The sequence below is a fragment of the Rattus rattus genome, chromosome 5 (genome assembly GCF_011064425.1).
Source record: "Rattus rattus isolate New Zealand chromosome 5, Rrattus_CSIRO_v1, whole genome shotgun sequence".
In the NCBI taxonomy this organism is placed as follows: Eukaryota; Metazoa; Chordata; class Mammalia; order Rodentia; family Muridae; genus Rattus; species Rattus rattus.
Genome location: NC_046158.1, coordinates 71,167,691 through 71,189,128, shown reverse-complemented (window position 1 = coordinate 71,189,128; position 21,438 = coordinate 71,167,691). Strand labels below are relative to the sequence as shown.

Sequence of the window (21,438 nt, the reverse complement as noted above, 5' to 3'; positions counted from 1 at the left end):
AGGTTTAGAGGAGAGGAAGATTTAGGAGTTTATCTAATTATAGATGTCTCATGGTTGAGGATTTTGTTTTTGTTTTTATGCTATTCTTTGAGTTCTCTGAACTGAAACACCTGTAAACTGAGGGGAAAGTAAGTGATGTACACTTAAAACACTTCCACAGTAGTGTAACCTTCTTGGATGTATGTGATGGTTAATATTAATTCTTTATTGTAGTTTGAGATGACTGTGAGAATAGTGATTCACATTTCTGGGTGTGTCTGAGACAGTGTTACCAGAGTTGATTGGCATATAAGACAGCATCAGAGTGGAATTTTACCTTGGGATTAGGAAGCACCATCTAGTAGACTGGAATATAAATGGAAAAAGGCATTCATGTTATATTGAGTATAATATAGGTCTCAGTATAATTTGCTTACTATAGTCATGATACTATGCATAACCAAAGTTCATAGCAATGGAGGCATACACTACTGAAGAGTACCTCTGAAACAATAAAAACAAAATCATTTTTCACTTAAAATCATTTCTCTTAAGTGTTTTATGACAGGAACGAAGAGTTGACTAGCATAGTCTAGTTTGTTTAATTTTTAATATTCCATGAACTCAAACTTCCAGAACTTTTGTTCTATATGTGGATTTCTTTTTCTCTTTTGAGATATACACTAGTCTCCGTAAGGGATGAAATGTGTGCAAAGGTTTAGGTCACTAGCTTTTATAATCTGTTTTTTAAAGAGGCAGAAAGGGACTACACTCCTGACATAGATACATTTGGTGGATGGAGTAGAGCAACAGCCACCCTTTATTTTTTCTCTCAGCCATTTCATGACAAAAATTCTTTATAAAATTACCTCACAGGTAAAATATTACACAAAAGAGAGTTATGGAAAGATGTTGAGAGCAACTTCAAAGCAATTTTTCATTCTATAAGCTTATTATAAGTTCAAAGCAACAGTTTCACATGGTCTTACTTTATCACAGTGCACAGCTTTTGCTATATTCTTGGACTTGAGCTAGAACGAATGTTTTTCTTGGTTAAGTCTGTTCCAAGCGTCTTTCTCTTCTTAGTGCAATTTATGAAAGTTCATCGCATTACTTATTATACAGCCTTACTATTCTATGAGAAGGAGGCATATTCTGTTCTTCCTTCTAACTATATTACATCTTTCTGACAAAAAACTAAAACCATCTGCTTTCACCTTTTTCCTAAAATTATTTAAATAAATTCATTAATTCTACAAAGTCACTGATTTAGATAGACAATATTAATTCAGGAAAGCACATGTTCACATTAATCTACAGAAAATATTCTCAATAGGCTAGTCTGATGCCCAGGGATCATTAGGCTATGTAATAATGGCAGTAAAGGCAAATGAGCTTGAGCAGCAATCCTGAGTGCAACTCTCAGGTTGTACCTCTCCACAGTGTACCCTTTAGTCATGAAAAACAGTGTATCATCTTCAGAAAACTCACTTGCTTGCCATAGCTTTTCCTATATGGCTTTTGTCAGCTGACCATGTAAAACTGAGTGTGGGAGCACCCTTTAGGTTATGGGCAAACTAACAACAGCTCATCTACAAAGAAAATTGACTCAACTTATCATCTATCAACTGCTAGTTTTTCTCAGGTTGAGGTGAAGCCTTTAGAACTCCTTTTTAATACTTCATGACATTCTAGTAATTGTTGAATCTTGAGCAGGTATTCAAAGATGCTGTAAGTTTATGTTGTATATCTGCAATATTATGTCCAGAATATAGCATTTCATAGTTCTCCCTATCTTCTGCATCCTACATTCTTTCTGGCCCCTTTCTTTTTATATACCATGAGTCTTGGCTGGGAGAAGGCTAATACAGATTAATGAAGTATTACCAAACACTCACAGTTACTTATTTTTGTCAATATTGTTACCATCTAGGATAATTGATGAGTCTCCTTTTTCTTCTAGTTAAAGAATTAAATGTCAAGAAAAAAATCTCTGAGAACTTCTATGGGTAGCAGCAGAAGAATGTCACATATAATAAACAGGATCAGCCATAACCAGCACCTGAAGAAAAGCTTTTATTGGCAGTGAGGAAACACATACCACATAAAAAGACTTTCCAAAGTAGGGGTAGCAGAACCAAAGAAACTGAAGCCCAGCTTTTTCTTGGGGACTGGGAGATTGTAAATTCTCTGAAGGTTTTTTTCCTCCCTAATTTAGTGTGTGTCAGTTTGGAGAAAAACAGAATGACTATGATTGATTGTAACTGTGTCCTGATCTGGTCTTGAGCAGGATAAGACAGTAAATCAGTAGGGAACCTATAGACAGGAGAAAACGGCACACAAGACCTCTGTTTTAAGCTGCCAGAATTTGTCTCAGATCATGAGGAGGAAAAATAAGCCTGTTGTCTGGGAAGTTTACAATCTTTATCCTCTATTCCTGTTCTCTCTTCCTATCTTTCTACGTTTTAGGCAGTCTTCTAAATCCCAGTCCCTCCACATATATACCTTTAAGTCTCTGCATTATTCACTACCCACAGCAATAAACAAGGTTGAGAAGAATAGAAATCATAAACACACATATTTAGGAGGAAGTTTAACTATATAACCATTTATTTAAGCAATTTTAGTTGATGCACAACAGCATATATAACTGGGGTCTATGTCTATGTCTCTTTACCCATGAATGTTTGACCATATTACTGTATCAAACATGAAATGCCTTCTGGGGATCAGACCAATTTAAAAAAGGAGGTAATTTTATAGGCAACTGTGGATGCTTTATGATACAAAACCAACCTGCTAGGCAAGATGTTACCACTGGTACAACAATAGCATGGCTGTTATAGGTAATCCTGTGTGTGTTCATTAGGTCTGATGCCAGTTTCTCAAATGGAATATTTTATGGCTATTAATATGTACATGGTCAAAGATCCATGGCTTGAGCAGTAGTGGGTCTTCGGGGTGACCCATTGCTTCTGTTTCCTATATGGCAGTGTTGTCAAATTTCTTGCTAATATTTATGTTTATACAGTAGTCTAGTGTCAACTTGGTCAGCTTTTTGTATTTTTATTGGATATTTTTTATTCATATTTCAAATGTTATTCCATTTCTCGGTTTCCTAGACGTAAGCCCACTAACCCATCTTCTTCCCCTTCTTCTATAACGGTGTTCCCCTCCCCATCCACCCCCCCCCACATCCTCTGACAATTCCCTAAACTGGGAGGTATAGCCTTGGCCCAACCAAGGGTTTCTCCTTTCACTGGTTCTCCTCAAGGCCATCATCTGAGATATATATATCTATCTGGAGTGGAGTCATGGGTCAGTCCATGTATAGTCTCTGGTATTGGTTTAGTCCCTGAGAACTCTAGTTGGTTGGCATTGTTCTTACGGGGTTGTAAGCCCCTTCAGCTCTTTCAATCCTTTCTCTAAATCCTCCAATGGGGATCCTGTTTTTAGTTCAATGGTTTGCTACTACGATTTGCCTCTGTATTTGACATGCTCTGGCTGTGCCTCTCAGGAGACATCTGTATCCGGCTCCTGTCAGCATGCGCTTCTTAGGTTCATCCATCTTATCTAGTTTTAGTGGTTCTATATATATGGACTGTATACCCATGTGGGGCAGGCTCTGAAGAGTCATTCCTTCGGTCTCTGTTTCAAAATTTGCCTCCATATCCCTTCCTATGAATATTTCTGATCCCCTTTTAAGAAGGACTGAAGCATCCACACTTTGGTTGTCCTTCTTCTTGAGGTACATGTGGTCTGTGGATTGTATCTTGGGTAATTTAAGCTTTTGGGCTAATTTATACTTCTCAGTGAGTGCGTACCATGAATGTTTTTCTGTGGTTACCTCAGTCAGGTCAATGTTTTCTAGTTCAATCCATTTGCCTATGAATTTCATGAAGTCATTGTTTTTGATTGCTGAGTAGTACTCCATTGTGTAGATGTACTACATTTTCTGTATCCATTCCTCAGTTAAAGGGCATATGGAATCTTTCCACCTTCTGGCTATTATAGATAAGGCCACTATGAACATAGTGGAGCATGTGTCTTTGATGTATGTTGGAGCATCTTTTGGGTATTTTCCCAGAGAGGTATAGCTAGGTCCTCAGGTAGTGCAATGTCCAATTTTTTTAGGAACATCCAGACTGATTTCCAGAGTGGTTGTGCCAGTTTGCAATCCCATCAACAATGGAGGAGTGTTTCTCTTTCTTCACATCCTTGCCAGCATCTGAGTTTTTGATCTTAGTCATTCTGACTGGTGTGAGGTGGAACTCAGGGTTGTTTTGATTTACATTTCCCTTATGACTAAAGATGTTGAACATCAGAAGTACCTTTGTTAGATACTTCTGAGCCATTTGATATTCTTCAGCTGAAAATTCTTTGTTTAGCTATGTACCCAATTTTTAATAGGGTTATTTGCCTCTCTGGAGTTGAACTTCTTGAGTTTTTTGTATATTTTGGATATTAGCCCTCTATCAGATGGAGGATCAGTCAAGATCTTTTCCCAATCTGTTGTTTGCCATTTTCTCCTAAAGACAGTGCCCTTTGCCTTATAAAAGTTAGGCAATTTTATGAAGTCCCATTTGTCGTTTCTTGATCTTAGAGCATAGGCCATTGGTATTTTGTTTAGGAAATTTTCCCCAGTGCCCATGTGATCAGAACTCTTCCTCATTTTATCTTGCATTAGTTTGAGTGTACCTGGTGATATGTGGAGGTCCTTGATCTACTTGGACTTAAGCTATGTGCAGGACGATAACAATGGATTGAATTGCATTCTTCTACATGCTGACCTCCAGTTGGATCAACACCATTTTGAAAATGCTACTTTTTTCCCCCATTGAACCGTTTTAGCTCCTTTGTCAATGATCAAATGACCATAGATGTGTGAGTTCATTTCTATTTCACTGATCTATCTGACTCTCTTTGTACCAATACCATACAGGTTTTATCACTATAGCTCTGCAATACTGTTTGAGGTCAGGGATGGTGATTCCACCAGAATTTCTTTTATTGTTGAGGATAGTTTTTTGCTATCCTGGGTTTTTTGTTAATCCAAATGTATTTGCAAATTGCTCTTTCTATCTGTATAAAGAATTGAGTAGGAATTTTGATGGGGATTGCATTGAATCTATAGATTGCTTTTGGCAAAAAACAAAACATTTTTACTATATTAATCATTCCTATCCCTGAACATGGAAGGTCTTTCCATCTTCTGAGATCTGCAATTTTTTTCTTCAGAGACTTGAAGTTCTTGTCATATAGATTGCTCACTTGCTTGGTTAGAGTCACACTGAGGTATTTTATGTTATTTGGTAATATTGTAAAGGGTGTCATTTCCATAATTTCTTTCTCAGCCTGTTTATCCTTCGAGTACAGGAAGGTTATGGATTTGCTTGAGTTAATTTAATACCCAGCCACTTTGCTGATGTTGTTTATCAGCCTTAGGATTTCTCTGGTGGAACTTTTGGGGTCACTTAAGTATACTATCATATCATCTGCAAATAGTCATATTTTTTATGTCTTCCTTTCCAATTTGTATCCCTTTGACCTCCTTTCATTGTCTAATTGTTCTGGCTAGGGCTTCGAGTACTATACTGAATAAGTAGGGAAAAAGTAGGCAGCCTTGTCTAATCACTGATTTTAGTGGGATTGCTTCAAGTTTCTCTCCATTTAATTTAATGTTAGCTACTGGTTTGCTGTATATATCTTTTACTATATTTTGGTATGGGCTTTGAATCCCTGATCTTTTCTTTTATCATGAAGGGGCATTCAATTTTATCACATGCTTTCTCAGACCTCATCTGTGGTGATCTGATAGGATGCGTAGGATTATTTCAATCTTCTTGTATCTGTTTTGGGACCTATTGTATGGTCAATTTTGGAGAAAGTACCGTGAAGTGCTGAGAAGAAAGTATATTTTTTGTTTTAGGATGAAATGTTCTATAAATACGTGTTAAGTCCATTTGGTTCATAGCTTCTGTTGGTTTTTCTATGTCTCTGTCTGATTTATGTTCCCATGATTTGTCTATTGAAGAGAGTGGGGTATTGAAATCTCCTATTATTGTGGGAAGTGAAATGTGGGCTTTGAGCTTTAGTAAGGTTTCTTCTCTGAAAGTAGGTGCCCTTGCATTTGGAACATAGATAATTAGGTTTGAGAGTTCATCTTGGTAGATTTTTCCTTTGATGAATGTGAAGTGTCCTTCCTTATATTTTTTGATAACTTTTGGTTGTATACCGCCACCCAAACTAGATAAGATTTATGAAGCTAAGAAGTGCATAATGACAGGAGCCTGATCTAGATGTCTCCTGAGAGGTATAGCTGCAGTATGTCAAATACAGATGTGAATGTTAGCAGCAAACCATTGAACTGAGAATGGGGTCTCTGTTGGAGAAATTAGAGAATGTATTGAAGGAGCTGAAGGGGCTTGCAACCCCATAAGAACAACAATACCAACCAACTGGAGCTCCCAGAAACTAAACCACTACCCAGAGACTATACATTGACTGACCCATGGCTCCAGCTGCATATGTAGCAGAGGATGGCCTTGTCGGGCACTAATGGAAGGAGAGACCCTTGGACTTGGCAAGGTTGGACCCCCAGTGTAGGGGAATGTTGGGGGTGCAGGAAGTGGGGGTGGATGAGGAGGAGACCACCATTATAGAAGAAAGGGAGGGATATTGGTTAGGGGGCTTATGTTCGGGAAACCAGGAAAGGGAATAACATTTGAAATGTAAATAAAACATGTCCAAAAAATAAAATAAAATATATTATTAGTAAAAAGAAAAAGAAGTCGATTTTATTCGATATTAGAATGGCTACTCCATCTTGTTTCTTTGGACCATTTGCTTGCAAAGGTTTTTTCTAGCCCTTTACTCTTACGTAGTACTGTCTTTGTTTCTGAGGTGTGTTTCCTGGATGCAGCAAAATGCTGAGTCCTCTTTACATATCCTGTCTGTTACTCTATGTCTTTTTATTGGAAAATTCAGTCCATTGATGTTAAGAGACATTAAGGAATAGTGATTGTTGCTTCCTACTTTTTTGTTGTTATGGTGGAATTATGTTTGTGTGTCTCTCTTCTTTTGGTTTCATTGCAAGGAGTTTACATTCTTGCTTTTATATGGTGTAGTTTCCATCCTTGTGTTGGAGTTTCCATCCATCATCATTTGTAAGGCTGGATTTGTAGAAAGATATTGTGTAAATTTGGTTTTGTCATGGAATATCTTGGTTTCTCCATCTTTGTTAATTGAGAGTTTTGCTGGATATAGTGGCCTGGGACGGCATTTGTACTCTCTCTGTGTCCTCATGACATCTGCCCAGGATCTTCTGGCTTTCATGGTCTCTGATAAAAAGTCTTGTACAAATCTGATAGGTCTGCCTTTATATGTCACTTGACAATTTTCCCTTACTGCTTTTAATATTCTTTCTTTGTTTTGTGCATTTGGTGTTTTAACTATTATGTGATGGGAGGAATTTCTCTTCTGGTCCAATCTATTTGGAGTTCTGTATGTTACTTGTATGTTTATGGGCATCTCTTTCTTAGGTTAGCGAAGTTTTCTTCTATAATTTTGTTGAAGATATTTACTGGCTTTTTAAGGTGGGAGCCTTCACTCCCTTTTGTACCTATTATCCTTAGGTTTGATCTTCTCATTGTGCCCTGGATTTCCTGGGTTAGGAGCGTTTTGCGTTTTACATTTTCTTTCGTGGTTATATTGATGTTTTCTGTGTCATCTTCTGCCCCAGAGTTTCTCTCTTCTGGTTCTTGTATTCTGTTGGTGATGCTTGTATCTATTACTCCTGATCTCTTCCCTGTTCCAGAGTTGTCCCTTTGTGCTTTCTTTATTGTTTCTATTTCCATTTTTAAATTCTGGATGGTTTTGTTCAATTCCTTCACCAGCTTGGTGGTGTTTTCCTCTAATTCTGTAAGGAATTTGTAAAGGGATTTTTGTGTTTCCTCTTTAAGAGCTTCTACTTGTTTACTTGTGTTATCTTTTATTTCTTTAAGGGAGTTATTTATGTTTTTCTTAATGTCCCCCATCATCATCATCATAAAATGTGATGTTAAATCCAAATCTTGCTTTTCCAGTGTGTTTGGATATCCAGTATTTGCTTTGTTGGGATTGCTTGGCTCTGATGATGCCAAGTAGTAGTGGTTTCTGTTGTTTAGGTTCCTGTGCTTGCCCCTCACCATCAAGTTGTCTCTGGTGTTAGCTTGTACTGCTGTCTCTGACAGTGGCTTGACCCCCTTTAGGCCTGTGTGCCAGACCTCCTGCAGACCTGTTTTCTTTCAGCTGACTCTGGGAACAGAGAGCTGCTCCTGGGTTTGTGTGACCTGAAGCCCCCAGGCTGTTTACTTGGTGAAGAAGAGTTGGTCCTACCTCTGTTCTCAGGTGTGTAGGCACTCCTGGTGACGGGCTTTCAGCTCTAAGTGCAGGCAGAAACTAGAAGGGTCCTGCCTCTGACTGCTCCTAGGTCCTTGTGCCTAGAGGGCACAGATGGCTCTAGGTGGTTTCCTCTTGGGTCAGGAATGTGGACAGAAAGTAGTTGTCTCCTCTGAGTTCTCAAAATTGTCCATACTTCTGAGGGCCCAACTGTCTCTCCCATGGATTTAGGTGCAGGGAGCTGTGGGACTGATTCTGTTCAGTTCCAGATGCAGGCAGAAACCAGCAGGTTCCTGCTGCTCCCAATATTCCTCTATCCAGAGGCACTATGCAATTTCCTCTTGAGCCAGGAATGTTAGCAGAAGTGGGCAGGAGTGGCAGTCTCCCCTGAGGTCTCAAAATTGTCTGCACTTCTCATAGATCATCTCTTTCCTCTAAGGGATGTTGGTGCACAGAGCTGTGGGACTGTTTCTATTCAGTTCTGGTTGCAGGCAGAAACTAGCACGTTCCTGCCACTCCCTGCTTCTATATTCCTTGCTTCTTTCTTTTAATAAACAGAATTTAATGTAAAGACATAATTATGTCTAGTCAAGGGACTGAAAATAAGTTACTTCTAAGTACTTGTCACTCAAAGCAAGTTCCATATTGCCCCCCTTCAACTCTTGGAAATATTGCAGAAGAAAAGTAAATTTTAAGCATCTAAAAGATCGGAATCAAGGCTATAAAGCATTGTCTACTAGACAGGTCATGAGTGCTGCACTCATGAACCCACAGTGGTTGTGGTTACCTGAACAAAGTCTGCACAAGATTGGACCCATTAGCAGTCACTCACTGATGAAAGTGTTGCTACTCATGGTACTCATGCCTTCCTGGAAAAATCTAGCCAACTGATTGTTGCTGGAGGAGGGGAACTCATTGTCTTTAGTGGCTCAGGCACTGGTGAAATAACACTGGTGCTCCAGGGCATAGTTTCTTATTCACACCCCTACAGCTGACTTAGTTAATATCAATAGGTCGCAAAGCAAAAGTTAAAACAAAATATATATACATATACCTACATATATCTATCTATATCTATCTGTCTATATCTATATTTCTCTCTCTATATATATATAATCTATATATATATCTATATATATATGTGTGTGTGTACGTATGTGTGTATGTATGTGTGTATGTGTGTGTTTGTGTGTGTGTGTGTTTGTATCTGGAGACTTGTTGGGCTGGAGGTTAGTGTGTTTGGTGAATGTGAGTAGAGTGTACCATGTACCTGTATGAGACTGTCAAAGTAATTTACAAAATGAAAGATCTTGAAGCAATGTTTCCCATTATATTTTTTTCACTGAATTTACTTGTTTATCTTTTGAATATGAATAGAGATAAAGAGACAGGTTTAATCTTGGGCTTTAAAGACATTTTTTTTTGTTAATTATTACTCTTATCTATGTCTTTGTGAAGAAAATCCTACAGAGTTAAAGGATTTTGTTCATTATGTTCACTAACCATTTTTATTTCCCAAAGGACAGATCTCATCTGAAAAACAATGGAGCTAATTGAAGTAATAATATAGTTCATTTAGGCAAACAAACCTGTATCTTTTGTCTGAATTATCCTAGTGAGCATATTAGCTACTCCATATAGAAAACAATAAATCAGACTCAGACAACCTCAATTCTTGTTCTTAAGTTGCATCAACATTTATTCTTTATTTAAAGTTATGTTATTTAAAATATGTTTCTGTCAATTCTCTGGTAAATATGAATTTTTGACATAATAGAATATTTACACCTCACAAATATTTATCATTTCTTTTGGTTGAGATCATTAAAATTCTTTTGAACATTTTAAAATATAGAAATATTTCTGTGAATTATATCAATTCTACTGTTAAGAGCAATGGAAGTCATTCCTTCTATTTGATCCAATGTTTTCATTCTCATTCACCAACTTTTCTCTGTCCTGCCTTTCCTCCATAAAGGACTAAAGACAAAAGTGTAGCAGAAACTTAAGGGTTCTTTGGAAAGTTGGTCAAATGATGTTATGCTGGGGCAAACACATGAAGGAACGTTTCGCTGAAGTCGACACACTGAAGAGAGAGGATGTTCTGCTAAAGAAAGCACATGAAAGGACATGTGATGAAAGAATCTTTGCTAATGACACACGTGTATTGTTCCACCTTACACTGTGTGGTTGAGTTGCATTTGCTGGGACTCCATGAGAAATAAGCACCAAAAACTTCTGGTGGTGTGCTGCAGTTTCTTGCCCCTTCCACAGATTCAGACTGATTGGCAGATTAGTGTCATCTGATACAGAAACACATGCCAAAGTATGAAACATACTGAGGCAAGACCATTGGAAGACCTTGATGTTTGGACAGAGTATAAAAGGACTTGAGGGACAGTGACAGAGATGAGGTAAGTTTCCTTATAGAGCTAGCTGTGCAACACTTGTTGTTCTTGTCTTTACTGGTCTTCGCTTCACTGAGAGGACATAACTGAGAACTTCTCTTTTTGGTCCTTCCTGCTGATTCATGCTGAGGCTAAGGCCTGGCTATCTCTGCTAGGTAGTGCCAGCACTGCTGATTCACTGCCGATTTGTGTTTGTTTTCCATGCTTTACAGAACTGGGCCACTGGTGTATCCCAAAGTGTTTGTGAGTGGATTGAGCTGCTTCTGCTAACCTGTGAACTGAAACTGCTTTCACAGACAGGAGTTGCTCCAAAGAATCTTTCTAAAGGGTTCCACTTCTACTCTGTACCCTTTCTTTCCCACTACTTTTGGTGGGGGTTGGGCTAAAAGGGTGGTTAAAACATTTAAGAACCATCATTAAAAAAAGGATTTGAAAAGTTAAAATTACACAAAAGATACTGTTTTGTGTGTTTCTTTGCTCTATTTTAATGCTCTATTGTTTTCTTTGAGACACCTATCATTTGGATAATGAAGACATTAATGATCATAATGAAACATACTTTTCAATTTTATTTTATTATTGGTATTTTATGCATATTAGTGTTTGGTCTGATTGTCTTTGCATCACATGCAAGCATGGTGAGAGGGCAGCAAGAAGAGTGTGAGATTGCCTGGGACTGGAATTACATACGATTGTGAGATATCAAGACTCTAGGAATGAAACCTGTTTCCTCCACTGCTTACAGTGCTCAGCCATGACTTGAGACTCTGAATCATATCACTTAACTCTTTGCTATAGGATATTTTTAAAAATTTATATCAATAACAATTTTCCTCACAGTCATCAATTTTGCTACAAATGCCATTCACTGTTTTTGAGGATGAATAGTGACCCATTGTATGCTTTTGTCACTTTTTTCTTTACAGATTCTTCCACATGGGAATATAAGTTGATTTTATATCCAAGTTATTGTGGGTAGAGTCACAATAGACAAGGAGTTCAGATGCATCTTCAACCTCTTAATCACCATTCCTCGGCATATTTATAAAACCCCCACATCTTCCCTGGCCATTTGGGAAGCCCTGGTCACATGGGAGATTTATCTATAGTTTTCGTTGAAGGATGCAATATATAATTTTTTATATTGGCTATATTATCTAAAATTCTCAATAACACAATGTGATGTCAGTCTTTCCATACTTTTATCAACTTTTGTCATTTAGTATCTTCCTCATAATTGTCACTTTAATCAGAGTGAGTTTTAATCTCACTAATGTTTGCATTACTATGTTAATTAGTAGTGTTGAGTAGTTTTTCATATACCTCTTAGTTCATTGTATTTCTTGCCTTAAAGAATGTCTATTCAGATCATTTGCCCTTTTTTAAAACCAGATATATTTTGTGCCAAAAATAACAATGTTAAAGTTTTATATTTGAAGTTGAATTTATTGTAAAACTTTTATATGTGACATGAGATGGGGATATGGTTTGGTTTCTATATGTGGATATTGTCTTGATCTTATTTCTATTGCTGTGTTAAAGGATGAGACCAAAAACAACCAGGGATAGATAGGACTTATTCCTTTTTACAATTCTGATGTCATATTCAACCATGAAAGGAAGTCACAGCAGGAACTCAAGAAAGAACTTGAAGCAGAAACTTGGGCAGAGACTATGGAGAAGTATATTTCTGCTTACTGGCTTTTTTTTTTTTTTTTTACTGCTTCCTCAGCATGCTATTTTATGTAACCAAGGACCACTTGCCTTGGGGTAGGTAGCATTTCCCATGGAGAGTTGGGCACCCCTGAATCATCAATAAAGTAAATGCCCAACAAACACTCCCAACTTAATATTATATTTAGGGAGTATTCATTCACTTTTAGTTTTTTTTTTGTTTCATTTTATAAAATATGAAAAGTATGAATTAGATGATGTCCAAAATACTTACTAAATTTTAAATTGGTATTATTTTATATTTTATTTATTTACTTTTTAATTCATAAGTTAAGTTCTTATATCTCTATGGTTGAATTTTAAGAAAGCTGTTCCAAAGTAATATGAAACCTGGTTTCTAGGAACCACAAAACTTGGTGATCCAGTCAAATTCAGGCTTCAATTCTACCATCATATTATTGTTTCATTTTGGGAATTTTCTTTGCTCATGAATTTTCTATATGTTAAACAATAGGAAAAGCAAGATACTCTGACAAACCTCACTTAATAATCGAGAACTACAATTTCATATTTATTATTAGTTTTTTTTAACAAATAAAATTGATTATCATGTGTGAAGTGGAAATTTCTGTTTCTTATTTTTTCTTTTGAGACTCAGTTGTGTCATGTGATGTTTTATGAGAGGATAGTTTGCTGAGGCAGACACATAGACATATGAAAGAATGTTTTGCTGAGAACAAGCATGCTTTTTGGTGTTTTTGTTTGTTTGTTTGTTTGTTTTTCTGTAAGCTACCTGGAAAAAGGGCATGTGATGTTTTGCTAGAACATAAATAAAAGTAGAAGACTTCAACACCCTGGTCATATCATAGTTATCCAGATAGAAACTAAACAGAAATAAAACAGAACTAACAGACATGACTCAAATGGACCTAGTAGATATCTATAAAACATTTCACCCATACACAAAAAATATATCTTCTTCTCAGCACTTCACAGAAGCTTCTCCAAAATTGAGCATATACTCACTCACAGAGCAATCCTCAACAGATACAAGAAGATTGAAACAACCACTTTTATCTTATCACAACATCAGTGATTAGAGCTGGACTTCAACAACAACAAAAACAACAGAAAGCCTTCACATTCACGGAAACTGAATAACTCCTTACTCAGTGACCACCAGATCAAGGAAGAAATAAATAGATTAAAGACTTTTTAGAATTCAATGAAAATGAATGTGCAACATACGCAACTTACCCAAAGAACCATTAGGTCTTACCACAAAAACCTGTACTCTACAAAGTTGGAAAACCTAAATGAAATGAACAATATTTTTATAGATCCCACTTTCCATTGTTAAATCAAAAAATAGGTAAACAATATAAATAGATTTATAACCCCCAAGGAAATAGAAGCAGTCATTAAAATCTTTTAACCAAAGAAGCCCAGGGCCAGATTTATTTATTTATTTATTGCACAGAATTTGGTCAGACATTTAAAGGACAACTGATACTGACATTTCTCAAGCTTTTCTACAAACTAAGAAATGAAGGAATGCTGTTAAATTAATTTAATAATGGCATAGTCACTGTGATACCTAAACCACACAAAGAGTCAGTAAAGAAAGAGAATCACAGATCAATTTCCCACATAAACATTGATACAAAGTATATTCAATGAATACCCACAAACCAGATCTAAGAACATGTCAAAAAAACAACCAGTATGATTTTAGACTTCATCTAAGAGATGTAGGATGGTTCAATATATGAAAATTCATCAATGTGATCCATTGCAAGAAATCTAACTCCAAGGAAAAAAAACCCACGTGTTCACCTCATTATATGCTGAAAAAGCCTTTGACAAAATCTAATACCCCTTCATGACACAAGTCTTGGAGGAATCAGAATACCAGTCATATACCTAGACACAATAAAGACAATACAGCAAGCCAATAGTCAACATCAAACTAAATTACAAGAAACTTATACCAATTCTGTTACAACCAGGGACAAAATAAGGCTGTTCATTTACTCTATATCTATTTTTAAACGTACTTGAAATTTTAGCTAGAGCACTAGGACATCTGAAGAAGTGAATACAAATTAGAAGGGAAGACATCACAGATCTATTCACATATGATGTGATAGTATAGATAAGTGATTCCAAAAATTCTACAGTGCAATTTCTACAACTGATAAACACCATTAGAAAAGTGGATAATAAAAAAATTAACTAAAAATCCAGTAGTCCTAATATATATGCAAAGAATGAAAAAGCTTGGAAAAAATAAGGAAAACAACACCCTTCTCTATAGGCATAAAGATAATGCAAAATATGCTGTGGTAACTCTAGCCAAGCAAGTGCAAATCCTGATGGAAAGAGTTCCTGTGTTCATGGATCTGTAGGATTAACATAGCAAAACCTGCCTTCTAACCAAGAGTAATTTAACACAATTCCTATCAAAATTTCAGCACACATCTTTATAGATTTTGAAAAACAATACTCAACTTCTTTTGTAAACAAAGAATGCGAAAATAGCTAAACAAACAAATCTGTACAATAAAGAACTTCTGGAGATGTAACCATCTCAGATTTAAAACTGTACTTCAGAGCAATAGTAATAAAAACTGCATGGAACTGCCATAAAAACAGACAGGCTGAGCAGTGGAATTGAACACCCAAGAGTTAAACTATATACACTGAGGAATGGATAAAGAAAATGTGGTATATTTACAGAATCTAATACTGATCATCTATTAAAAACAATGGCATCATGAAATTTGCAAGCAAATGGGTAGAACTGGAAAAGATTATCCAGAGTGAGATAATTTAGACCCAAAAATACAAACAGGGTATGTACTTACTTACAAAGGGATTTTACACATAAAGTACAGATAACCATGCTACTATCCATGCCCGAAGAAGGTAGGTAACAAGGAAGGCTTATGGAAGGGGGATGCTTGGATCTCATTGAGAATAGACATTGGATTGGATAGAGGAAGGGAACAGAGTCAAAGAGATTATAGTGGTGAGAAAGGGAGGATCAAGGAGGGAGAGAGTACTTGAAGAGAAAAATAGAAACAGTAGTCAGTAGTTGGGCATTTCTGGGAGATGCTAGAAATGTAAGATAATAGAAATTTCTAGGAATCTATGAAGGTGATCCTAGCTAAGACTCCTAGCCATTGAAATCTTAGGAACCTGCAATCAATGGTCATATCCTGTAACCAGGTAATACCTCCAATGGAGGGATTGGGACACCAACTCAGCCACAAAATCTTAGACCCATAATGTGTCCAGTCTACAAGATATGAAGAGACAAAATATGGAACAGAATTTGAGAGACGGGCCAACCAATGATTAGTTCAGCTTGAGACTCATGCAAAGGATGTAGCCCACCCCAACACTATTAATGTTATTCAGCTAGACTTGTAGATAGGAGCCTAGCATAACTGTTAGTAAAGAGGCTTTACCCAGAAATTAGTGGAAACTGATGCAAAGAACCACCGTCAAACATGAGGTGGAGCTTGGAGAATTTTGTAAAAGAGAGAAAGGAAGGAGTATAGGAGCCAGAGGGATCAAGAACACCAAAAGAAAATCGACAGAATCAAGTAACCTGGGTTTATTGGAACTCACTGTGACTAAACTACCAACCCAAAAGCATGCATGGGACATAACTAGGCCCCCTGAACATATGCAACAGTTTTGCAGCATGTTCTTCATGTTGAACTCCCAACAGCAGGAACAGGGGCTGTCTCTGACTCTGTTGCCTGCCTTTAGATCCCTTCCTCTAACTGGGCTGCTTTGTCTAGCCTCAATAGAATACGCCTTAGTCTTACTGCAACTTGTTATGCCAAGGCAGGTTGATATCCATTGGAACCCTCCAGTTTTCTTAGGAGAAAAGAAGGAGGGCTGGGTGGTAGGGTAGAAGGTGAGAGCAATGGGGACTGGAAGAAATAGGAGGGAGGGGAATCTAGGATTGGGGCATAAAGTAAATATTTAAATAGTAAAAAAAGAAAGAAAAATTGGAGAGATCATATAATATAAATGAAAGAGGAAAAATTGGATTGCAATTCTACATCTTACTTTACACAAGTCTGAGAAAGTGAAATGACCCTCATTAAACCTGCAAATAATGTAATTATACCATGAATTTATTGTGTAGAGTTTATTCTATACAAGATAATAAATTGGCTTCGATATAAAGCATGGTGAATCAATTTCCTTTAATATGAAGCATTTTCCTTTAATATTAAGTTTAGGCACATAAGAAATGAAAGAGGACTAATAGTATGTTATTAACTGATTTAACAAAATAAATAAAGTGGTGATTTCAATTCTCCTGATAGTAGAAGTGACATATTCTCAGAGGAATCTGAGAAGGTGACATATTTCAAATTCCCAAGTGCTTTTCGTAATCATTTCCCTTTTTGTTTCCTCCAACTCTATGAATCAGATTCAGAATCATTTTTCTTTGGAAGGTAGTATGAGAAAGGTTAATGCTGACTATTTAGGTAAGTTAATATTTAGAAGGTTCCATGGAACCAAATTAAGAACAAGCTGTATAGAGACTTTAATTTATTTAGCGCTACTCTTCAGTAAACATTTATGCTGGAGGGCAAGGCTAAACCACTCCATGCTGGATTTTTCCTATTGGTTAAACAGAAATAGCAACAATCAAGCCTGAGTTTACAATTTATCAAATTATCTATATTGTTTATGAAGCAAGTGGGCTAAATTTCTTTAGCTCTTGAACTTTCAAAAACATACATTTCTGTGACCACACAAAAAAATATAAAAAATGAGAAAGGAATAATGGAAGGTTCAGAAAGGCATTGTAACTTATTCAAAAATGTATTTCTCATGTGGGAGTAATATATTGTTAAAAATTTTAAATAGGGGTGATAACATGGCTCTGTTGCCTTGGCGTATTCCTTTCCACATTTTTTTTTTTCCGGAGCTGGGGACCGAACACAGACTTTCCACATTTAATGTAAATTCTATGTAAGTACAATTTAATTCAAAATATATGTTTAATAAAATAGCACTTAGCTTGTGTCTATTAAGTAGAAGATTTTGAGTTTTTAATTCCTGAAGGCAGAAAGGGCTGGATTTCTGAAAAGTGGGGATGATTACATGACGCTTACATTGTTAGGTGCTTAGTAATGGTGTCCATCCCTTACTGACATATATGGAATTCATTTCTTACTGGGAGGGCTGTCCTTGGAAAAGGGTTTAGGTGGTTCTATATGTGTTGCTGTGTGAGAGGTGAGTAAACAATGTGATGAATGTTCAAAACTGCAGCTTTCAGAACTGTGTCTGAGAGAAGCCAAATCCAAGACCTTTCTTGACAAAAGGCAAGAGAATATGACTCGATAACTGATTGGTGCCTCGTGTTCCCAAGTTCTAACTCTATTGTCATAAGAAGTTAGTCATTTGTATATCAACACAATGGAAAGCTCAAATGAATCTTTCAAGACCGGGTAGTTACAGTATTATTTCCTAGTCAGACTACCAACTATATCTTTAGTATAAAGACCATTTGGAGGACTTAGATGAGGAGTGATGGAACCAACAAGTAGAGATTTTCTGTGTGTATAGGGAGAAAAAAGGCTGCTAAGCAATGAAGGAGAATAAGTGTATTTTTAAATCAAAGAACAGTATAGTAATAACTTATAAAGGAGCCTCATTTTTACTGGAAATTATGGGGGCTTCTTTCCCTTTCATTTTCAGTTACTACAGTCAAGTATCTTCAATTTACAGAATATATTCAAGTGCCTTAGAGACTCTAATAAATTTAACTTATATTTTAAGGTAATACTAGAGTTATAAGGATCTTCTAAGTGAAATTAAATGGCTTCTTTAAAATCTCTAAGGCTCATTTATTTTACTTATTAAATAAGGATAATAGTCCACAACTCCCTACTGTTATTAGTGAATCTGTTTCTTAATAAGCCCTCAAGCCAATGCTGAGTGCCCTATCTGAGGCTTTACACATGAGATTTTCTCAATTAGCAGCAGTACATTCTTTCCTGGTAGTGGTTGTGATAATATGAATAAAATAATTCGAGTAATTTTTGCTATATTCTTTTTTTCTTACATCTTATGCTAAACACCAGTTTGTACTTGTATCACCCTTTCAATATGATCATGACCTCATGATCTACATACCCCAACTGTTCTCTTACTTCTTCCTCACTCTTACATAACTGATTCATCAAAGAGTTGTCAGAGTCATCTTACTAGAGCCTAAAACAGAAGACGGCTTATATCATTCTTCTGTGTAAAATGTTCTGGGGTCTTAACTCATCATCTAAAACGAGATCACACTTTTGAATGTGATAAAAATGTCTATAAAACCCTGTAAGGTTAACAACTACCTCTCTTTGTTCACTGAAGCCAACCCCACATATTATAAATTACTGATACATGCTCTGCTCCTTCCACAGGTATCTCCTTGGTAATATTTCTCTCTGAAGCTGTATCATAAATGTATTCTTAGCTCCTTACTCACCTTCAACTAGATAAGTATTTCAACTCAGAGAAGATTTCTTTTATTTCCCTTTCATAGGAAGTGATGGTTTTCTGAAGACTCCATGATAGAGTTATTTTGCTATGCTATTCTCACATCAGGTGCTTCATTCTAATAATCTAGATCATTCTATTTTGACTCATCATATTCACTTGCTGTGAGGACTTGCAAATAGACATCATGTTTATTTTTAATTGATTATTTTCATGTCATGGACTGACAGGTACATTATACATAATAAATATTTCAATGTGACATTTTAAAGAAATTGCTAGACAAATCTGGGTAATAAGCATGTTAAATTATATCAAAATAAGTAAATAAAATGCTATATTCTACTTAGGTAAGCTTTCTTTTACACACATATGCAGATATACACACACACTGATACTCCATGACATATATGCTACACTGATTAATTTGAGATTATTTTGATTGATAACTATGTTCAAAGTATTTAATTCTAGATACGCATGAAATTTAGAGTTTCATTTAAAGTTCTTTGTTAGCAAATTATATTTCTGCTAAAGCTCAAATTCAAATAAGTCCCTAATATAGTGACAGAAAAACCCATGGTGCAGACAGAGAACAAATGTGTGACTTGGGTGTTTTTCTTTTCAAATAGATGAAATAGCATGTTTCTTTGCTTTTGCATACCACGAAACACAATAACTTCTGTTATTAAAATGATTCTCATCAATTTTTAATAATATTTTTTCCAGGCTAACTTCTCACTTCAGACCTCCCCAGCAGAAATCAAATGAAAGGAAACAGAATGAATGTGACTGAATTCATCCTCATGGGACTGACACAGAACCCTCAGCTGCAGAGAATTCTTCTTTTGATGCTTCTTATCACCTACATTGTCACTGTCACGGGAAATCTGCTTATTGTGGGGACCATAGTTTGTAGCCAGAGTTTGAACTCTCCAATGTACTTTTTCTTGGCTTTTTTATCTGTGATAGACGCGTGCTATTCATCTTCTATCATTCCTAAGATGCTGGCAGATTTGCTATCAGAGACAAAAACCATCTCATTCCATGGCTGCATGATGCAACTTTTTGTTGAACATTTCTTAGGAGCTTCAGAGATTGTCCTCCTTGTGGTCATGGCCTATGACCGCTATGTGGCCATCTGTAGACCTCTGTACTATGTGACAAGAATGAATCACCACAATTGCTGTCTCCTAGTGGGTATATGTTGGATAATGGGTTTTCTCCACTCTTTTGGACAGATACTTGTTACTCTCTGGATCCCTTTCTGTGGCCCCAATGTCATGGACCATTTCTGCTGTGACATTTTCCCTTTACTACAATTGGCCTGTGCTGACACTTTCCTTCTTGGTCTTCTCATTGCTGCCAATGGTGGTGTAATCCCTGTGATCACCTTCATGATTCTATTGATGTCCTATATGGTCATTCTCTTCTCCTTGAGGACACATAGCACTGCAGGGAGGAAAAAGGCCCTCTCAACCTGTAGCTCCCACATCACAGTTGTTGTCTTGTTCTTTGTGCCATGCATTTATACATATATGCGACCAGTAACAACTTTTCATATGGATAAAGCCATAGCAGTGTTTTACACACTTGTCACTCCCATGTTAAATCCAATTATCTACACTGTAAGGAATGCAGAAGTTAAAAATGCTATTAAAATGATACTAAAAAAGAATTCAATTTTAGATAACAAATGATTTTTAATATGAATACCTTATTTTTGTATTTTCTTACAATATTACCCCTTACTAATAAGAAGTAAATTTAAAGATCTTTAGTAGTGTCCAAAATTAATATTATTAAAACCGACATACATGTTTCTATATATAGATGTATCTATAACAAATTAAATTTTAAATTATACACAATAAAAAGTTAAATACAATCAATAAACAATTATACTATTAAATTATACTAGTACATGATATTTTATTTTGTGACCATTATTTAGTGAAATCGGGGTTACTAAAACAAAGCACTGTGAAAACGTGACAATCCATGCTGATACTTCAGCAATTACTTAAATATTAAAAGTGGAATATTGAATATTATGAATTCAAAATATGAAAATTATGGACTAGTGGGAAAGTCTATCTTGTCCCAGATGATGTGACATTTCTTCACATGACAAAAGTCATTCAATTGAAATTTATAAATTACTTCTAGAGCTTTCAATTTAATGTTTACATGATTTCTACTCAATATTATCCAAGGGACTATGATCAAATAGACTTTTCCAGTGTAAATTCTTTTCTAGTCTACTTATCTGTTTCTTCCAGCCTATTTTATGATTGCAATGGTTTTATAGAAGAAATAAAATGTAGTTTAGAAAAGTGAAGTAATTAGATCAAGATAGAGTTATTAGTCATATTAACACTTTTTAGATTTAAATTAGATGCTCTTAAACATTTCAAAGAGTGTTTAATTTATGTTTTGGGTCAGAAAATTCTGATTTTGTGTATACTTCTTT

At 36.0% G+C, this 21,438-nt stretch overlaps 1 protein-coding gene across 1 annotated transcript; it reads left to right on the top strand.

Annotated features, from left to right (window-relative positions):
• Positions 1-19,732: 19,732 nt before the first annotated feature.
• On the top strand, positions 19,733-20,665 carry LOC116900458 (olfactory receptor 140-like). The gene has a single exon (XM_032902199.1). The coding sequence runs from the start codon at positions 19,733-19,735 to the stop codon at positions 20,663-20,665; it is 933 nt and encodes a 310-aa protein (XP_032758090.1).
• The last annotated feature ends 773 nt before the right edge of the window (positions 20,666-21,438 follow it).